The sequence below is a fragment of the Oxyura jamaicensis genome, chromosome 21 (genome assembly GCF_011077185.1).
Source record: "Oxyura jamaicensis isolate SHBP4307 breed ruddy duck chromosome 21, BPBGC_Ojam_1.0, whole genome shotgun sequence".
In the NCBI taxonomy this organism is placed as follows: Eukaryota; Metazoa; Chordata; class Aves; order Anseriformes; family Anatidae; genus Oxyura; species Oxyura jamaicensis.
Genome location: NC_048913.1, coordinates 198,960 through 213,987, shown reverse-complemented (window position 1 = coordinate 213,987; position 15,028 = coordinate 198,960). Strand labels below are relative to the sequence as shown.

Genomic DNA, 15,028 nt, shown 5'->3' with positions numbered 1-15,028 from the left:
TTTATTTTCAAGGCCCCTGATCTGTCCAGAGTTTTTCCCTGGTCAAATTACTTTTTAACTGCATTTGGAATTCTAGGGGTTTTATTACACAAAGGGTTAGCGAAGAGGGAATACCAACCCCACACTCATGCTGACAACTTTATATTGCAGTAATGAAATCAAATCAATGTACCACTGAATAAGGAGCTTTCTCAAAAAGAAAAATGAAGTGCTAAACGAGGACTAAAAACTTGTGTTAAGACGGGAAGAGTTACAGCATAGACACTCCAATAATTAATTAATTAGTTGAAAATAATTAGCTTTAAGTTCTCTTGGTATAACAATTCAGTGTCTTGTTTAAGAATACAGTCATTTAAAATGATAAATTACATTAATCTGACATATAGCTTAATGCATGCAGTGGTTCTGGCACTTTGTATATAGCCCTGGTTTGGGAAAGAAGTGCATTCACAATACTTCAGTGCTTTCCAAGTGTCACTGCCCATGAATTTGCTCAGTTATTGGTAGCAGTTAGAGTTGCTTCAATTCCACTCTCTGTCCACTATGCTGCAGATCCCACAGCAGAGCAGGGCTGCCTTTATCCTGCTGCCAGGAGAGGGGAGACCACCTTCTCTGGCTTCTCGGTGCCAGTCCAGGGCTTCCCTGGACCTTGCTCTTCAGAGCGAGGATGAGAGATCCACAGCTGTAGACTGTGGGTCTTACTACCTACTGTGCAGCACACTATACAAATAAATGATTCTTAGTACCTACCTGCACTCCCATTTTTAATGTAACAACTGCCCGATTATGTATACTAAGCACAGGTTAGTTTAATAAAAACAAATGTGCTAACTTAATAAGTTTAGATGATCATCATCTTGAAGCATAGGATTATAAATGCTCTGGAATACATGGTTTGTTTCAAGCCATTATATACTAAGCGGCATCTTTCAGTAATGGTACCCATGACAGATTTTCAAAGGCTGTAACCTTATTGTAGGGAAATTCAATGCTAGTATGCTTTTTTGATTTTTTTTTTTTTTTTTAAGCAGTAATTATTATTGCACTTGCAAGATTTTTATAAGCCTGAAAATCTGCAAACCAATGTAAAACACATTTGACCAAGGAAGGCATTGCATATTTCTCAATAGATCTGTACTAGTGCAAATGTTTGTTGAGTTGTATAGTAATTAACTTGCATTGGCATGTATGTTGCATTCCAGTTAAACAGATTCAATAGGTCTGCACCAGTACAGATATTGCATGCTGTAGGTTGAAGTTCGCAGCAAAGCATGTCTTGCGTTCTTCCTGCAGAAGTGCTTTGTTAGCATAGACTTTGCATGTTGAAGTGCTAAACTAAGGTATAGCATGTCTTGTTGAAAGAGCCACCAGCTTAAATAACGTGCATGTTCTCAGTAAGATCTACAATAACAGTTTAATTTTACATTGTGGTACTGAAGTGCAACAGAAAACACTTGGAAGTTGCACTGCAAATCATGCATTAATAGATGGTATCTTGAATATATATATAATTAATCTAAATATTAAAAATAGTTTACTGCACAAATGCATACGTTTTTCTAGCACAGCAATTATTTTGGTTCAACTGCCTCTAAGTGGTGCAGTAATGGAAACATTAATAATTTCAAGATAGAGTTCTGTTACAAAAAAAAGAAAACTAAATATACTAAAAATGATAAATTTGTCATTTGCAAGCATTTTCAGTTCACTGCAACAGCCCTCATATGTTTCCTATAATGAAAGGATGATGTGGACTTAACAAGCAGGTAATGCCGTAAGATATCCTAACCAACTAGGAGCAAACAGACTCATTGTCTTTTGTTCAACACTGAAGTCCTCGCTCCCCTCATGTCAGCAGGGTCTTTTATGTAGTACCTTGCGTAAAGCTAGAATTTTTCAGAAACTTTCACTGTAAAATTGTATTAGGAATTTTGGCTCGGCACAGCAGTACCCAAATAGGAAATCAGAATTGGTGCTACTGCTTGCAGCCTTGCCCTTTCCTCAGCCTGGAGATCAGAGTACTTCCTGGCATCTGGGGGAGCTGTATTGAAACATTCTCTCTGCCTGACTTGGATTTCAGAAGAGTGCCATAGCCTCTTAAAGGTACGTCTTCAGGCTCTGAAAATGGCATGCACATTTAGACTGGCAGAGCCCTCTACCTTTCTAGACATGATATTTTCCAACAGTTTGAGGTAAGCAGCAAAGGTCTGACCTTACTCATAATGGTCAGCATGATTTCTTCATTGACTCCTGTTTCCCCCAGTTTCACACATTAAGATAGTGCCTTTGAGTGCTAGAGCTTTGAGTAATCTAAACCAGGGAGTTAAAAACAACCAGCTCCTCCTGAGTATGTTTAATTGTATATGCAGAAAAATACATGAAAAAAAAAATAGTGGAAATATATTTATAGGCCAAATCTAGAGGTCAGATTATAGCCTTCAGCATGTTTTTGTATTACCAGGCTGGTGAAAGAGACTAAACAGGCTACAGACTGACATTTGTGCTGCTTAGCTCTTTTGACATCTCTTAGTATCTGAATTATATTTGCTTAGACTTTGTTAAATTAAATCAATTTTAGTTGGATTCTGTTTCATAGGTTTGCAGCTCCAATGTGAATCTTTGCACCATGCCTTTGTTACTTGTCCTTTGAAGTTTTAGCTAGAGTAATTGGGCATATACATACTCAGCTAAATCATCTTAACTTAAGCTGTCTTCTACTCCTCTTAGGGCAGGTCTCCCCTTGCGATAGAGGAAAGGCATGTGGAAGCAGGCAGGTGGCAGAGGTCTTGCACCATGGAAAGGAGCACCCTGCAGAATGAGGCAGAGCCGGGTTGCCCAAGCTCAGCTGGGCACCTGCCTTCAGGTTTAGGGGCAGCACAGGAAGCCCCTTTGGATTTGGGTTGGCTCCTCTACAGGCAGCCTTCACTGATATGCAGCCAGTTTGTCAGCCTGAGCAGAGAATTACTGCTATGCCAGCACCAATGCAGAATCCTACTTTATTTGATGGGACTGAAGTTATTCACTTATCTTCAACTTTTAATTTACTTTTAAATTACCTCAGCTTTCAGTAATTATTTAGTTCTTACACAGACAAGTGCTAGGGGGAGGTAATGTACTGCATGCATTTTAAAGGGTGGAGAATGAAGTATCAGGCCACATCAAGGGAGAGTAACCCTTCCACTTTGTCTCCTTTGGCATGCAATGTCCTCTACTGCTGGCTGTGAAAAAATACATATCTACTACCACTACCAATGTATTAGAGACTACAGTGAACAGAAGCTAGAATAAGTGTGAAGTAACCTTTCTTCGCACCCTACCAGATCCTTTTACTCAAATAACACTCATTTACGTGAAAATCTGTACCTATTAACATCAGGCTTCCCCTCTAAGTTTGATTTTTTTTTTTTTTTTTCCACCGCTGTGCCGGGCATAACATGAAATTGTCCCATGATTCAGTGGTTTACAGAGAAAAGTTAACACTGAAAAGCTACTTTGCCGTAACAGCTGCAGTAGCAGGCAACTACAAAATCAGTTAATGATAAGAGAAAAAAAGGCAATTAAATAGAACAATACCACAATGAGGCATGCTGTATTTACATGTAACATGAAAACTCATTAGCTAGAAATTAGTATACGTTTCCAAATGTGCTTTTTCTCAGATTTCTGCTCTTCCCTCATGCGCTTCCAACTGTTTACAGTGTCAGGAGCATACTACCTTCCTGTCGTTTCTCTGGGAGGTGGCTCTTTTACACTGGAAGTTAAAGGGAGGAATCATTCTGATTTTTCTATCTTGAAAAAGTTTTGGAATAGACATGTTATATAGCTCCTCTTTGTTTTTTCAGAGTGAAAGAGTTGAAAAAGGCCAAGGAACTTGAAGATACACAGCAGCATCCCGTAGCAATGTGACATTGCTTTTCAGACTGTTTTCATTTTCTGTTTTTAGCAGAGACATGCAACAACAACAAAAATACCCACTGCAGTTCTGGAAATACCATCTGCAGGATTTTAACAGTAATGTTTTGGTCATTGCATTTGCACTTTCATGGACAACTTTTAATTTGTTCAGCAAGACATCTTGGAACTCAATCTTCTGTTGGATCATAGAAAAAAAAAAAAAGAGACACCAGGAAGAATTTGTGAGTTGCTTCATTCTCCAAGACGGAAGAAGCGATTACTTATCCTTTTCATATAGGGCTGTATTGAACAACATGTGGAACTGTACAAATATTATACCAAAAATATTGTTAAGAAAAGGTGGGAATGCACAAGCAACACAAGAATGTTGTTCCTGCACTTGTCAGTCATCTCCAAGAAACTGAAGCTTTGAGTCTCAGTGGAGGGGCTTAGATCAGTACATCTTTATTGGGTCCATGCATCCTCATTTCCTTCGCTCTTCTGTCCTTTGTGTTTCTTTTAAATCTCTACAGCACACTTAATGCAACTTTTTAAATCTGCAGGTTTTTAATACATCCCGTGGGAACTTACAGAAGGGGTTGGTATATGAGATAAACGGGTAATGCATGAGAAAAGGAGAGAGTAACTTAAGCAAGTTTTAAAAAGTTTCTTTTTGGTATTTTTTTTTTTACTAGAACCTGCAAAAACATATCAATTGTCATGTACTTTCTCTCATATTCAGCACTTTATTTTCTAGCCTTACTTTCATGTGCTATTATTTTAAGTTCTTGAAATAATTTGTAAGATGTGTAGCTTTTTATCTTAAGTAACTGTCAAACCTCTTGTCATTTTGCAGAGTCACATACATATGTTGCCTGGACATTTTATACCACCTAAAGATCAGAGTGGTGCTGCATTCTGGCCAGTAAATTTCTTATTTTGGCTATTTCATCAAATCTGGGCAGTTTCTGTATATATAGAAGGTAGAAATGGAAAATGACAAAATATTTGAAAGGGAATATATTGATTAATTACTAAATATTTTATTCATAAAGGGTCAATAACTTGGCAAGATAAAATTATTATTTGTATAGTTTTGTCTGAATGAACGAGAAGAGTGTGGATGTATTGTTTGTACATATTGTATATATTAAAACAAAGAGATATGTGCATGAACTCAAGAAAAAGAAATGAACAAAAGCAAAGCATTAGTGGCTATGGTCTGTAAAATGAAACAAAAACTTTATTTCACTATAAGAAACTTTATTTTAAATGTTCTTTAGAAGAACATTTTTGCTAAAGCATGACTAAATGGCAAAAAAGAGCTACTGTATTTAGACTTAGGAAAAAAAGGCAGAGCAACATTACTTTAAAAAAAAAAAAAAAAGAAAGAAAAAAAAAAAGATATGTTTACATTTGATTTTGGCTACCAGGAGTTTGGTTTGGTTGAATTTCATTTATTTATTCCTTCCTTTTTTCTTCCCGCCCCCTTTTTTTTTTTTGCCAATGGTGCCAAGTAATGTGAATGCTAATATTGCTTAAGAAAATTAAGTTACTTTTGCAAAGCAGATAATCATAAGAGTACAAAAAAGCGTATCTAGCTTAACACCATACACTCACTCCAATAAAGAACACTTAGAATGAACATAAAATTAAAAAAAAAAAAGTATGAAAGTAGAAAATATGTTTCACATTTTCATATCTCCTGCTGGAAGTCAGAAAATGTAATAAAAATTGCACAAAAAAAAATCAAAAAAAAAAGTAAAAAAAAAAAAGATGCAAACTGATCTTGTAGGGGTGTCATGGTATATTGCTATTTCCACATAGTGAGGAGCCAAAGAAATTAGATGTATTTTTTTCATTAAAGTACTAACTTAAAACTGTCACAAATTCTCAACCAGATTCTGATCTTGATTACACAGGAATGTAAGGGAAGTAACTCCTGGTGGATTATGTACATGTATCTGAGATCAGAAACTGTTCCTTTGTGCTTGGTTTGCTAGTGGCAGTTTAAATTTTCTGAATGGACTGGTGTAAATTTGAGATTGTTAGTTTTGGAATAGTTGTTCTTGCTTGATCCCGGCCACCAACTGCAATGTTTAAACAGAAGGCTTGTTGTGAAGCCTAAAAATATTCACACATAAGAAACTTTTAAACTGGTGTCTTTAGAAGGGTAAAAAAAAAAAAAAATGTGGCAAAAAAAAAAAAAACCTGGGGTCAGTGCTCTTGGTGCCTTTTCTATAATTGTACCTGTTTTTAATTACTTCTTTTCACTGCCAGCATTGAATTACAGTAGATGTGCTATAGCTCATTATCAGAATTCTCTTGTACATTTCTGAACTGCTGCTTTATGACCTGATTCAATAAAAAAAAAAAAAAGGTAAAAAAAAGAAGCTCCCACACTGTCTGTGGGCAGCCTCATAGACTCAATTTATTGTATGGAATTAGGACTTTAAATGTTAAATTTTCCTCACACACCAAAATGGAAATCAAGAAGAATCTCCTTTGGGACGAACAAGAAATGCTCTGTATTAATACTGGAATAACTCTGACATTATGAAATAGAAATATTGCTCCCATTAACCAATATGTGACGATATAGAATTGATCTTTTTCCTAACAAGAGTAGTGACCTCAGTGGAAATATTTTAATTCCCTATATTTATAAAAACAATTCAGTAATATACAGAGCTATTTCAAATTACTCTTCCAGATCCATGGGCCTGGTGGTGTATCTACTAACCTAGATCCTGCTTCAGCCAAATGTTTAAGCGTGTACTTGCTGTTAGGCATGCAAGCAATTCCAGAGAGTCAACAGAAATACTTGCATGCTTGAAGCTAAGTACAGCTTCTAAGTGCTTTCTTCTGTCGGGTCATAACCCTTCAGTGTATCACTGGGGAGTTAAAAAGACTCCCAATGAAGTGAAGTGATTTTGCTCACCCTTTTCTTGATTGTGGAACCTGTGTTTTCACAGAAGATAAGTGCAGCTTCCCGGGAAAACTCAAATTCCCAAGTGCCAGGAGCCAAATCTTCTGTCTTCTGATAATGGAATTGCTCCTTTGTGAAACACACTTAACAGCAGTAATACTGTGTGAAAGAAATACAAAATATAACATGAACCCCCTCTCTGGATGCACGCTTATGGCAGTTCCACACAATAGCTGGTGCCCAATGGGGGGTCCCCAAGACTTGCATGTAAAACTAGTATAGATGTCTTCTCTTTTGTAAGTTTTATTTTTGTAACCGTGCATGTAAAGCATCACTGAATCAATGGATCTGTTGAAGAACTCAGCTGCTGGAACCATGCAAAATGTTTTGAATTGCCCTTAAAATATGGAAAATGTTTTCTGAATGCTTTATATTCTTTCTGCTGTAAATTAAAAACAAAGAAAATTTCCCCATACAAAGTGTGTGCCTTTTTTTAAAGTCTCTTCTGTTCTAGTTTAAAAGGGTGACATACTCTTAGTCACCGTAAATAACCTTGAAAATGAATGTTTCTCCTGTAATGCGTTTTTAAGCTGCTTGTAAGTAGCACTCTGTCCTTTAATCTAGGACATCCAGGATGAGCTGTTCCATCACCTTTCAGGGATGGAAGTAAGGCTGACTGGCCTGGAGTTTCCTGGGTCCTCCTCCTTGCCCCCATTTGAAGCCTTGCATGACATTGGCTTTCTTCCTGTCCTCAGGCACCTCTCCTGTTGTCCACAGCCTTAGAAAGATGATGGAGAGTGGCCTAGCAATAACATCTGCCAGTTCCCTCAGCATTTATGGGTGCATCCTGTCAGGGTCCAAGGATTTGTGGCTATCAACTTTGCCTAAATAATCTCTAATCCATCCTCCTCAACCAAGGGAAAGTCCTTTCTCCAGACTTCCTCTCTTGTTTCCAGGGTCTGGGATTCCTGCCGTAGCAGTAGAGACTGAAGCAAAGAAGGCAGTCAGTACCTGCCTTTCCTGTATCCTTCGTTACCAAGACACCCACCCCATTCAGCAGCAGGCCCACATTTTCCCTGTCTTCCTCTTGCTACTCAGGTATTTGAAGCAGCCCTTCTTGTTGCACTTGAGATTGCCTGCCAGATTTAATTCCTCTCATGCTCTGACAGCATTCCTATATTCCTCCCAAGTGGCCTGGCCCTTTTCACATTCTGTGCATTTCCATAGTCTATTTGAGTTGTGCCAGGAACTCCGGGCTCAACCATGCAGGTCTCCTGCCCCATTTGCTTGGCGTCTCGCTCATAGGGATGCACTGATCTTGAGCTTGAAGGAAGCAATACTTGAATATTAACCAATTCTGGATACCCACACACCAGCCTTCTAGAGCCCTAACCCATGGGATTCCTGCAAGTAGGTCCCTGAAGAGGCCGAAGTCTGTGCTCCTGAAGTCTGGTATTGCAGACCTACTTATTGGCCCTCACCCCTAACAGAAGCTTCTCCTTTTGCACATTTGCTACACTCTTAGAGCTGGATAGGGCTGAAGAAAGGAAAACTGTTACAAGATCGCAGATGCTAGGTACCCATCCTTGCCGAGCTTCAAAGGTACAGTTTTTGCCAAGAGGACTACAACTACACAAAAGCATTAAAATTCCAGTAGGCCTCAAAAACAAATAGTTCTGCCCAGCTGCAGCTAGCAGCTTTGTTTGGTGGAAATTAATTGCAAGGCACTAAGATATATACTGTAGCTTTTCAAGTTCTGATAAAAATCCCATAAGGCGACGTAATAGTACATAGTTGTAAATATTTGGCAAGCCCTTAAATGGTACCAATTCTGCTTAGGTTTTCTGACACAACTTAAATAAGTTCCGTCTGTACTCGTCTATGGATGACTACTTTTCTGAGATCAGATTATTTTCAGGTCTTTGCAGCATAAAATTCACTATCAGGACAAGATGCTGGTGTTGTTACTGAAAAACTATGCACACCTGGTACTAGAATGCTAACTCCTACACTACACAAAAAATAAGGGTAATTCTTAGAATTCATGAGGCCTGCAGATACAGAAGCCTAAGAGAGAACATTTAATAACACAATAATAACTAGAATTAACAGCTAATTATTGCACTGACAGAAAACATAACGGATGCATAAGAGATAACAGATACACAAGTTACGTGACCCAACCCTCAATAAATAAACCCTGACTGGGAGGCTAGCCTAGCAGGGTAAAACAGCTTAAAAAATTTAATCATCGAGTCTGTGAGACTGTATCAGTACTCAAGAATAAATTCTTCAAAAACCCATAACTGCAACAGAAGATTAGATTTCATTAAGAGTTTCTTCTGGACTACAGTGAAAATTTAATTATATTTCCCTCTAAAAGTAAATCACCATTGTTACATAATGCCACAATTTGCTCACAGGTTCTTCTCTGCTTCCCTGTGCCCGTTAATTCCCGGGTTGTCCTTTGGCATTGTGTCAGGCAGACAGAAATTAAACACCCACCCAATGTTCATTCCTCCCCCCCCAGCCCCAGAGGAAGAGAATTGTAAGAGCAATAGTCATGAGGAAAAAAAAAAAAAAAAAAAAAAAAAAAAAAAAAAAGCCTGGAGATAACAGCATAATAAATGAAGGAAAAATAAAACTAATAAAAAATACAGAAAGGATGCAAAGGCAGTCACACATAACCTCCCACCAGCAGACAGAGACCTTGAAAAGACACACATGCACTCACGCACGCACGCCCTCACCCCGTTCTGTTGCTGAGGACAATGTTATCTGGCACGGCGTATCCCACCAGCTCGGCTGGGCCTGTCTCCCACCATACCCAGCCTACTTTGCTGCGGGGGGTGGCATGAGAAACAAAGCACGCCTTGACAATGCACAGGCCTGTTCTGCAACAGCCAAAACATTGGCATGTTATCAACACTTCTTTGGCCACGAATCAAAAATACAGCACCATACAGTCTGAGACGAATGTTACTGCAATCCCAGACAGGTCCAGTACTGGCATAGCCCAGCTAGGTCTCAGAAACGAGCCCAGCTATACTTCTGGGCTCGGGGCACTCTAACAGGCCTTCACAATTTGAACAGAACAGAGCAGAACAACTGACAGGACCTACGAAGACATCATCGAGTCCAGCTGCCTGACCTCTTCAGGGCTAACCAGAAGTTAAAGCAGGTTACTGAAGGCATTGCCTAAATGCCCCTCTAACGCTGACAGGCACGGGACATCAGCCACCTCCCTAGGAAGCCCGTGTCAGTGGGTGACCCCCCTCACCGCAAGGTTTTGTCTGTAATGCCCAGCCTGACCCTCCCCGGGGCGGATTCTGGCAGGAGCCGCGTCCTGCCCTCAGCAGCCGGGTGCCCGCAGCCGGCGTCAGGTGCCCCGTGCCGACGGAGCCGCCCTGCTTCCCTCCTCAGCACCTTCCGTGCCCTCGGCTGAGCCGGTAACCACTAAAAAGGTTACCACTAAAAACGGTTACCACTAAAAAGGAATCCGCCCCCCCGGCACACGGCGGGGTCCCGAAATCGCCCCTCGTCGTCAGCAGACCCGGGCCGAGCACTGTGACACAGCCGGGCCGCTCCAGAACGGCGACCGCGGGCAGCCAGGGGAGCGCACGGCGGGGCGCGGGGGCAGCGCGCGCACACTGCCGGGCACGGCCACGCGCACGGCCACGCGCACCACGCGCGCCAGCCGTCGGCGGCCACCTTGACGTCACCGAGCGCGACGTCAGCACCCGCCACCACGTCCCCCGGCACCACGTCCCCCGGCGGCCGCGCCCCGCGCGTTGCGCCCCGCCCCAGGGGCGGGCCCCGCCCCGCCCGTGGCGTCACTTCCCGGACGCCGTCGGAGTTGGGCGCAGTTCCCGTTGGGACCCGTCAGGACGCGCTCGGCGCGGCCCCCGCCGGCAGGATGTGAGTGGGGGCCGGGGGGCGCTGGGCCGCGCCACGTTCTCGGGGTCCCTCCGCGGCCGGGGGAGCTGGGGAGCGGCGGCGGGAGCGGCGGCGGGAGCAGGCCCAGGCCCAGGCCCAGGGCGAGGCGCCCTTTCCGGCCCGGCCCAGGCCGCTGGTAGCGGCTGGGTGTTCCTGGGCCGGTGCCGCCCGCGGGCGGAGGCTTCCGAGAGCGGCTCCGCTTCGGGCCGCGAGCGGGAGGCCGAGCCCAGGCGTAACTTGGGATGTGAGCGCGGTGTGGGCTGGGTGCCAGACTCCTGCTCGGGTGGGGCATCCTGTCCTGTCCAGGCTTCTTTGCAACAAGCTAGGTGGAGTTCTGCCAGCCCGAGGGGTCTTCGTGGAAAGTATTGCCTTTGCAGCCAAAGACATGAGAGATGAGTTTCTAGTGACTGGTTTGTTGTGTTTGGAACCTCAGAAAGTAGTTTTACTTCTGAGTCTGTTTAGCCTTGGACTAGCCCTAAAACAGCATGGAACGGTGGCTGAAGTGCCAAAACCCAAGAGCAGTTGTTTTGCCATTAGAGCATGGGCTACCTTTGAGCCTTGTCAGAGGCTGCCTGGCTTGGTGCTTGTGTATGGGTATGTTTGTTTCCTTTAAATGTAAATTTGAATCCAATGTCTAAATACGTAAAGACAGCCAACATTCAGATTCAGCTCTCTGGATATCAGGTGTCATTCAATTGTGCATGTATGTGATGCAGAAAAAATGAAATCATGGAAAAGCAAAGTGAGTGCAGGTAGTTAAAAGATATACAATAAAAAGCCATTAAAGCTGTGAAAATGGTATGAGAAACCACGAGGGACTGTTGCATCAATTACGAAGGTGTGGAATGTTGTACCAGGTTAAAAAGGTACAACCTGAGGTTATAAGCTTCAAGCTAAACAGAGGTAAACTGTTGTACATGCTGAATGCTTTTTCCTTCTTGTGCTTTTTCTTGCTCAATGTCAACTGTTTGGAAGAACAGAAGCAGGCAACCACAAGAAGAGCACATAAATAGAACAACCATTAAGTTTCTGTACTTAACTTTTGTAAACTGCTTTGAAGATTGTTTGTGCTTGTGCTGGGGGGGGGAACACCATTGAGCCCAACCTCTTGAATATCTGAACCCTATGAACCACTACTGGAGTTGTCATGTGCTTTGTTATAAACTATAGCATTAGCCAGCCACTACTGTCTTTTAGCACATGAACCAATTCATTGGCAGGAGATTTGGCATGCAGCGTGACTTACACCCATAGTCAGCTGCTAAAGCATCACTTTTGCAGTAGGAAAGTAAACTGCCCTACTTTTATTTTAAGGATCAAAGTTTCCTGTTTTCAGGAGTGTCAGGCAACTTGTATACTCTATGCATATCAACTTAAAAACAAACAATCTGTAAAAAGATAAGCAGAATACTTACGACTTTCTTTACTGCAGGTCAGCCAGTATTCCTGGAAGTTCAAATGTGGCTGCTAGTAGTAATCGTCGACTTCAGCAGACTCAACATCAAGTGGATGAGGTAAAAGTTTAGTTTGTTAACAGTGTAGTCCTTTTCCTTAGGAAACTCTGGTAACCAGAATAGATAACTTTGTCAGAGTGGTTATATAGTCATTATATAACCTGGTGAAGCTTAGTATCATTCAGCTTTCTTTATTATACTTCTCACTTTAACTCTAGAGAACTTCTTAAATAATAATCCAGCTGGAGTGGGTACCAGACTCCAAATGCTAGTTGTGAACTAAGTGCTTGATGGATTGCCTTAAGCAAAGATAGTCTTTACAGAGAGCAAGCTTTCTCCTTTACAGTAGCAAAGAAGGCTCACCTCCAAATATGACATGTTGAGTCTTTGAGGAAGGCCAAAAGCCAGCCTGGCTACCAACAATATTTTTTTGATGTATGGTTGACTATTGTATTTAAATGCCTCAGCTCCTTCTGGAGCTAGTTAGGAATTACTTCATAGGTTCAAGGGAATACCAGCACAACTGGCAGTACTAACACTCAAAAGTCCAGCTGCAGGTGAATTCAAGAGTCTTATCTAAGTTTCTAAGTCTGTCTTGTTTTGATAACTTAAAAGGCAATAGCTTGTAATCCTTAGAGAACATTAAGAGCACCATTTTTTTGCCTGCAGTTGATAAAGCTGATAACTTCCTGATGTAGGTTGTTGACATCATGAGAGTAAATGTGGACAAAGTACTGGAACGAGATCAGAAGCTGTCGGAGTTGGATGACCGTGCTGATGCACTGCAAGCAGGAGCTTCCCAGTTTGAGACCAGTGCAGCCAAGCTGAAAAGGAAGTATTGGTGGAAGAACTGTAAGGTAATCATGGCTTGTACACTTATAATACTCAGTATCACAACTAACAGCATCTCAAATGGCAGAAGTAACAGGCACTTCAGCCAGTGTTACTTGTTATGCATCTAGTTTTAAAACATGACAGTGGTTAGGTAAAGCAACCAAAAACTGGATTACCAGCCATGTTGCTTGATACAAGACACTGTCAAAGATGGTAATGGCCACAGGGAAAACACTACAATAATCTGAGGCGTTGGAGAACAGGAGTAAAAAGGTGAAAAATGCATAGGTTGAGTTAATAGGCAAGCAAGCACTGGACTGCAGAAGGAACTCATTCAGTCTCCTATAGTTGTAGCTATTGGCAAAGGTTGGGATCTTTATTGGTGAGCAACAAAGACAACGGCAAATGTGGTGTAGGATAAGAGGAGAGATTTTGTTATTCCTGCTTTTATGGTCACCTGAAATAGGCTCTGGATGGCGGCATAGTGGAGAAGAACTTGCTGGTCTATTCCAATTTGCCTGGGTTATACAGCTCACCATCTCTAAGTGGTAATGGTGAATTAAAAACTGTTTACAGAAAGTTTTAATTCCAATGTTAAATCTACCCCACAAAGCAAAAGTACTTTGCAAGGGCTGCTTTCCTGTACTCTAAAGGCCTGTTAATGCTGTCTTTCTTCACAGATGTGGGCAATTTTGATAGCTGTTGTTCTCTTTATCATCATCATCATTATTGGTAAGTTTCACTGAAATGGGTATTTATTAGAGTTGGAATAGATAGGGTTAACTCACTGACTAGTAAAGCTTAAAGAAAGCTGAGATATTGAGATTATTGATATGTAAACTTAAAATATCAGTGACCACTTTAACTACTGTTGACTTGCAGTGAGTGGTAAATGACCACTCTAAGAGCCCAATAGCTGAATTTCAAACACCTGTGCATTGCGAATCTGAGAACCCCACTGGCTTATGAATGCCCTTGTTTTTACAGCTGTATATTGCAGGAGAAATACCATATCCCTCCCCTGACTGTCCCATCTGTCCCAGTTTCTTGCTAGATTAATCCTTTCCAGTGCTAGGCAGGCTTCTTTCAAGCAGAGAGGTTGCTATTGCCAGGTGATATGGTACCAAGGCTGGATCAGAATAGTAGGCCAGGGAGCATACAGCTCAGCCTCTGTTTTGAATTCTAGAGTATGTACTCTCTATTTGTTCAGAGGAGAAAACTTAAGTTTGTGCTGTAATATGGTAACAAACACTGCAGGTTTTTTTTGTTTGTTACGGTAACAAACACTAGCAACATAGCCCTAGATGTTCACAAGATGTCCTAAATGTCCACAAGAACGCAGGAAAACCAATGTAGGAAACTCTTTAATCCCTCTCTATCTCTAGGATCTTAAATTTTTAAAATACAAGATTGTTATGGTAGGGGGCTGAAGGAGACTGTTCACTGTTCAATTTTTCTTCTTTTTATAGTCTGGAGTGCGTTTTCATGAGTTACAGGAAGAAACTCCAGTCCACTGAAGGTGTCTGTCTTCAGCCTTTCCAATTCAAACCTGCTGTGTTTTCAGCCCATCTACTGCTGTTTAAAGCAAAACTATTCTGACTATTGAAATGCTAACTTTACCTGGTTGCCTTAAGACACTCCTAATACAAATACTAACAAGCACAGCCCGTCACTTGCACAGTGCCTTGGTAAACGGGGAGCACGGAGCTGGTGAGGAGGATTTGGTTCTCAAAGCTTCCGAAGCTGATGCTGTAATCGGTTACAGGCTCTGTAGTCGGGGCCGGGTTTTCTCCTCGATCCTCCTCTCTTGCCTACCCCCGCTCGGTGCCATTTCAAAGGGGCTCGCCCCTACCTTGTCGGAAGTGCCTCTGCCTCCCGCTGTTGCCCGGCCCTAACGACGCGCTGTCCCGCAGCCGCCCCGCGAGCACCGACGCCTTCCTTCGCTACCGCCGGGAGCTGCTCCGGGGGCGGCGGCGCCGAT

General features: G+C 42.0%; 2 protein-coding genes across 8 annotated transcripts in view; both read left to right on the top strand.

Moving 5' to 3' along the window:
* CAMTA1 (calmodulin binding transcription activator 1) overlaps nt 1-6,259 on the top strand; it is a 372,227-nt gene extending 365,968 nt beyond the window's left edge. For all 7 annotated transcript variants that reach the window (XM_035344587.1, XM_035344586.1, XM_035344584.1 and 4 more), the window contains one exon: nt 3,843-6,259. In XM_035344587.1, coding sequence (XP_035200478.1) covers nt 3,843-3,906 — 64 coding nt within the window. In that variant the 3' untranslated portion in view covers nt 3,907-6,259. The remainder of the gene's footprint in view (nt 1-3,842) is intronic.
* A 4,273-nt stretch (nt 6,260-10,532) lies between these two features.
* VAMP3 (vesicle associated membrane protein 3) lies at nt 10,533-14,714 on the top strand. Its single transcript, XM_035344591.1, has 6 exons — nt 10,533-10,583; nt 10,636-10,741; nt 12,192-12,273; nt 12,912-13,070; nt 13,728-13,779; nt 14,517-14,714. Coding segments are annotated over exons 2-6 (315 nt in total). The 5' UTR covers nt 10,533-10,583; nt 10,636-10,739; the 3' UTR covers nt 14,537-14,714.
* Nucleotides 14,715-15,028: the final 314 nt, after the last annotated feature.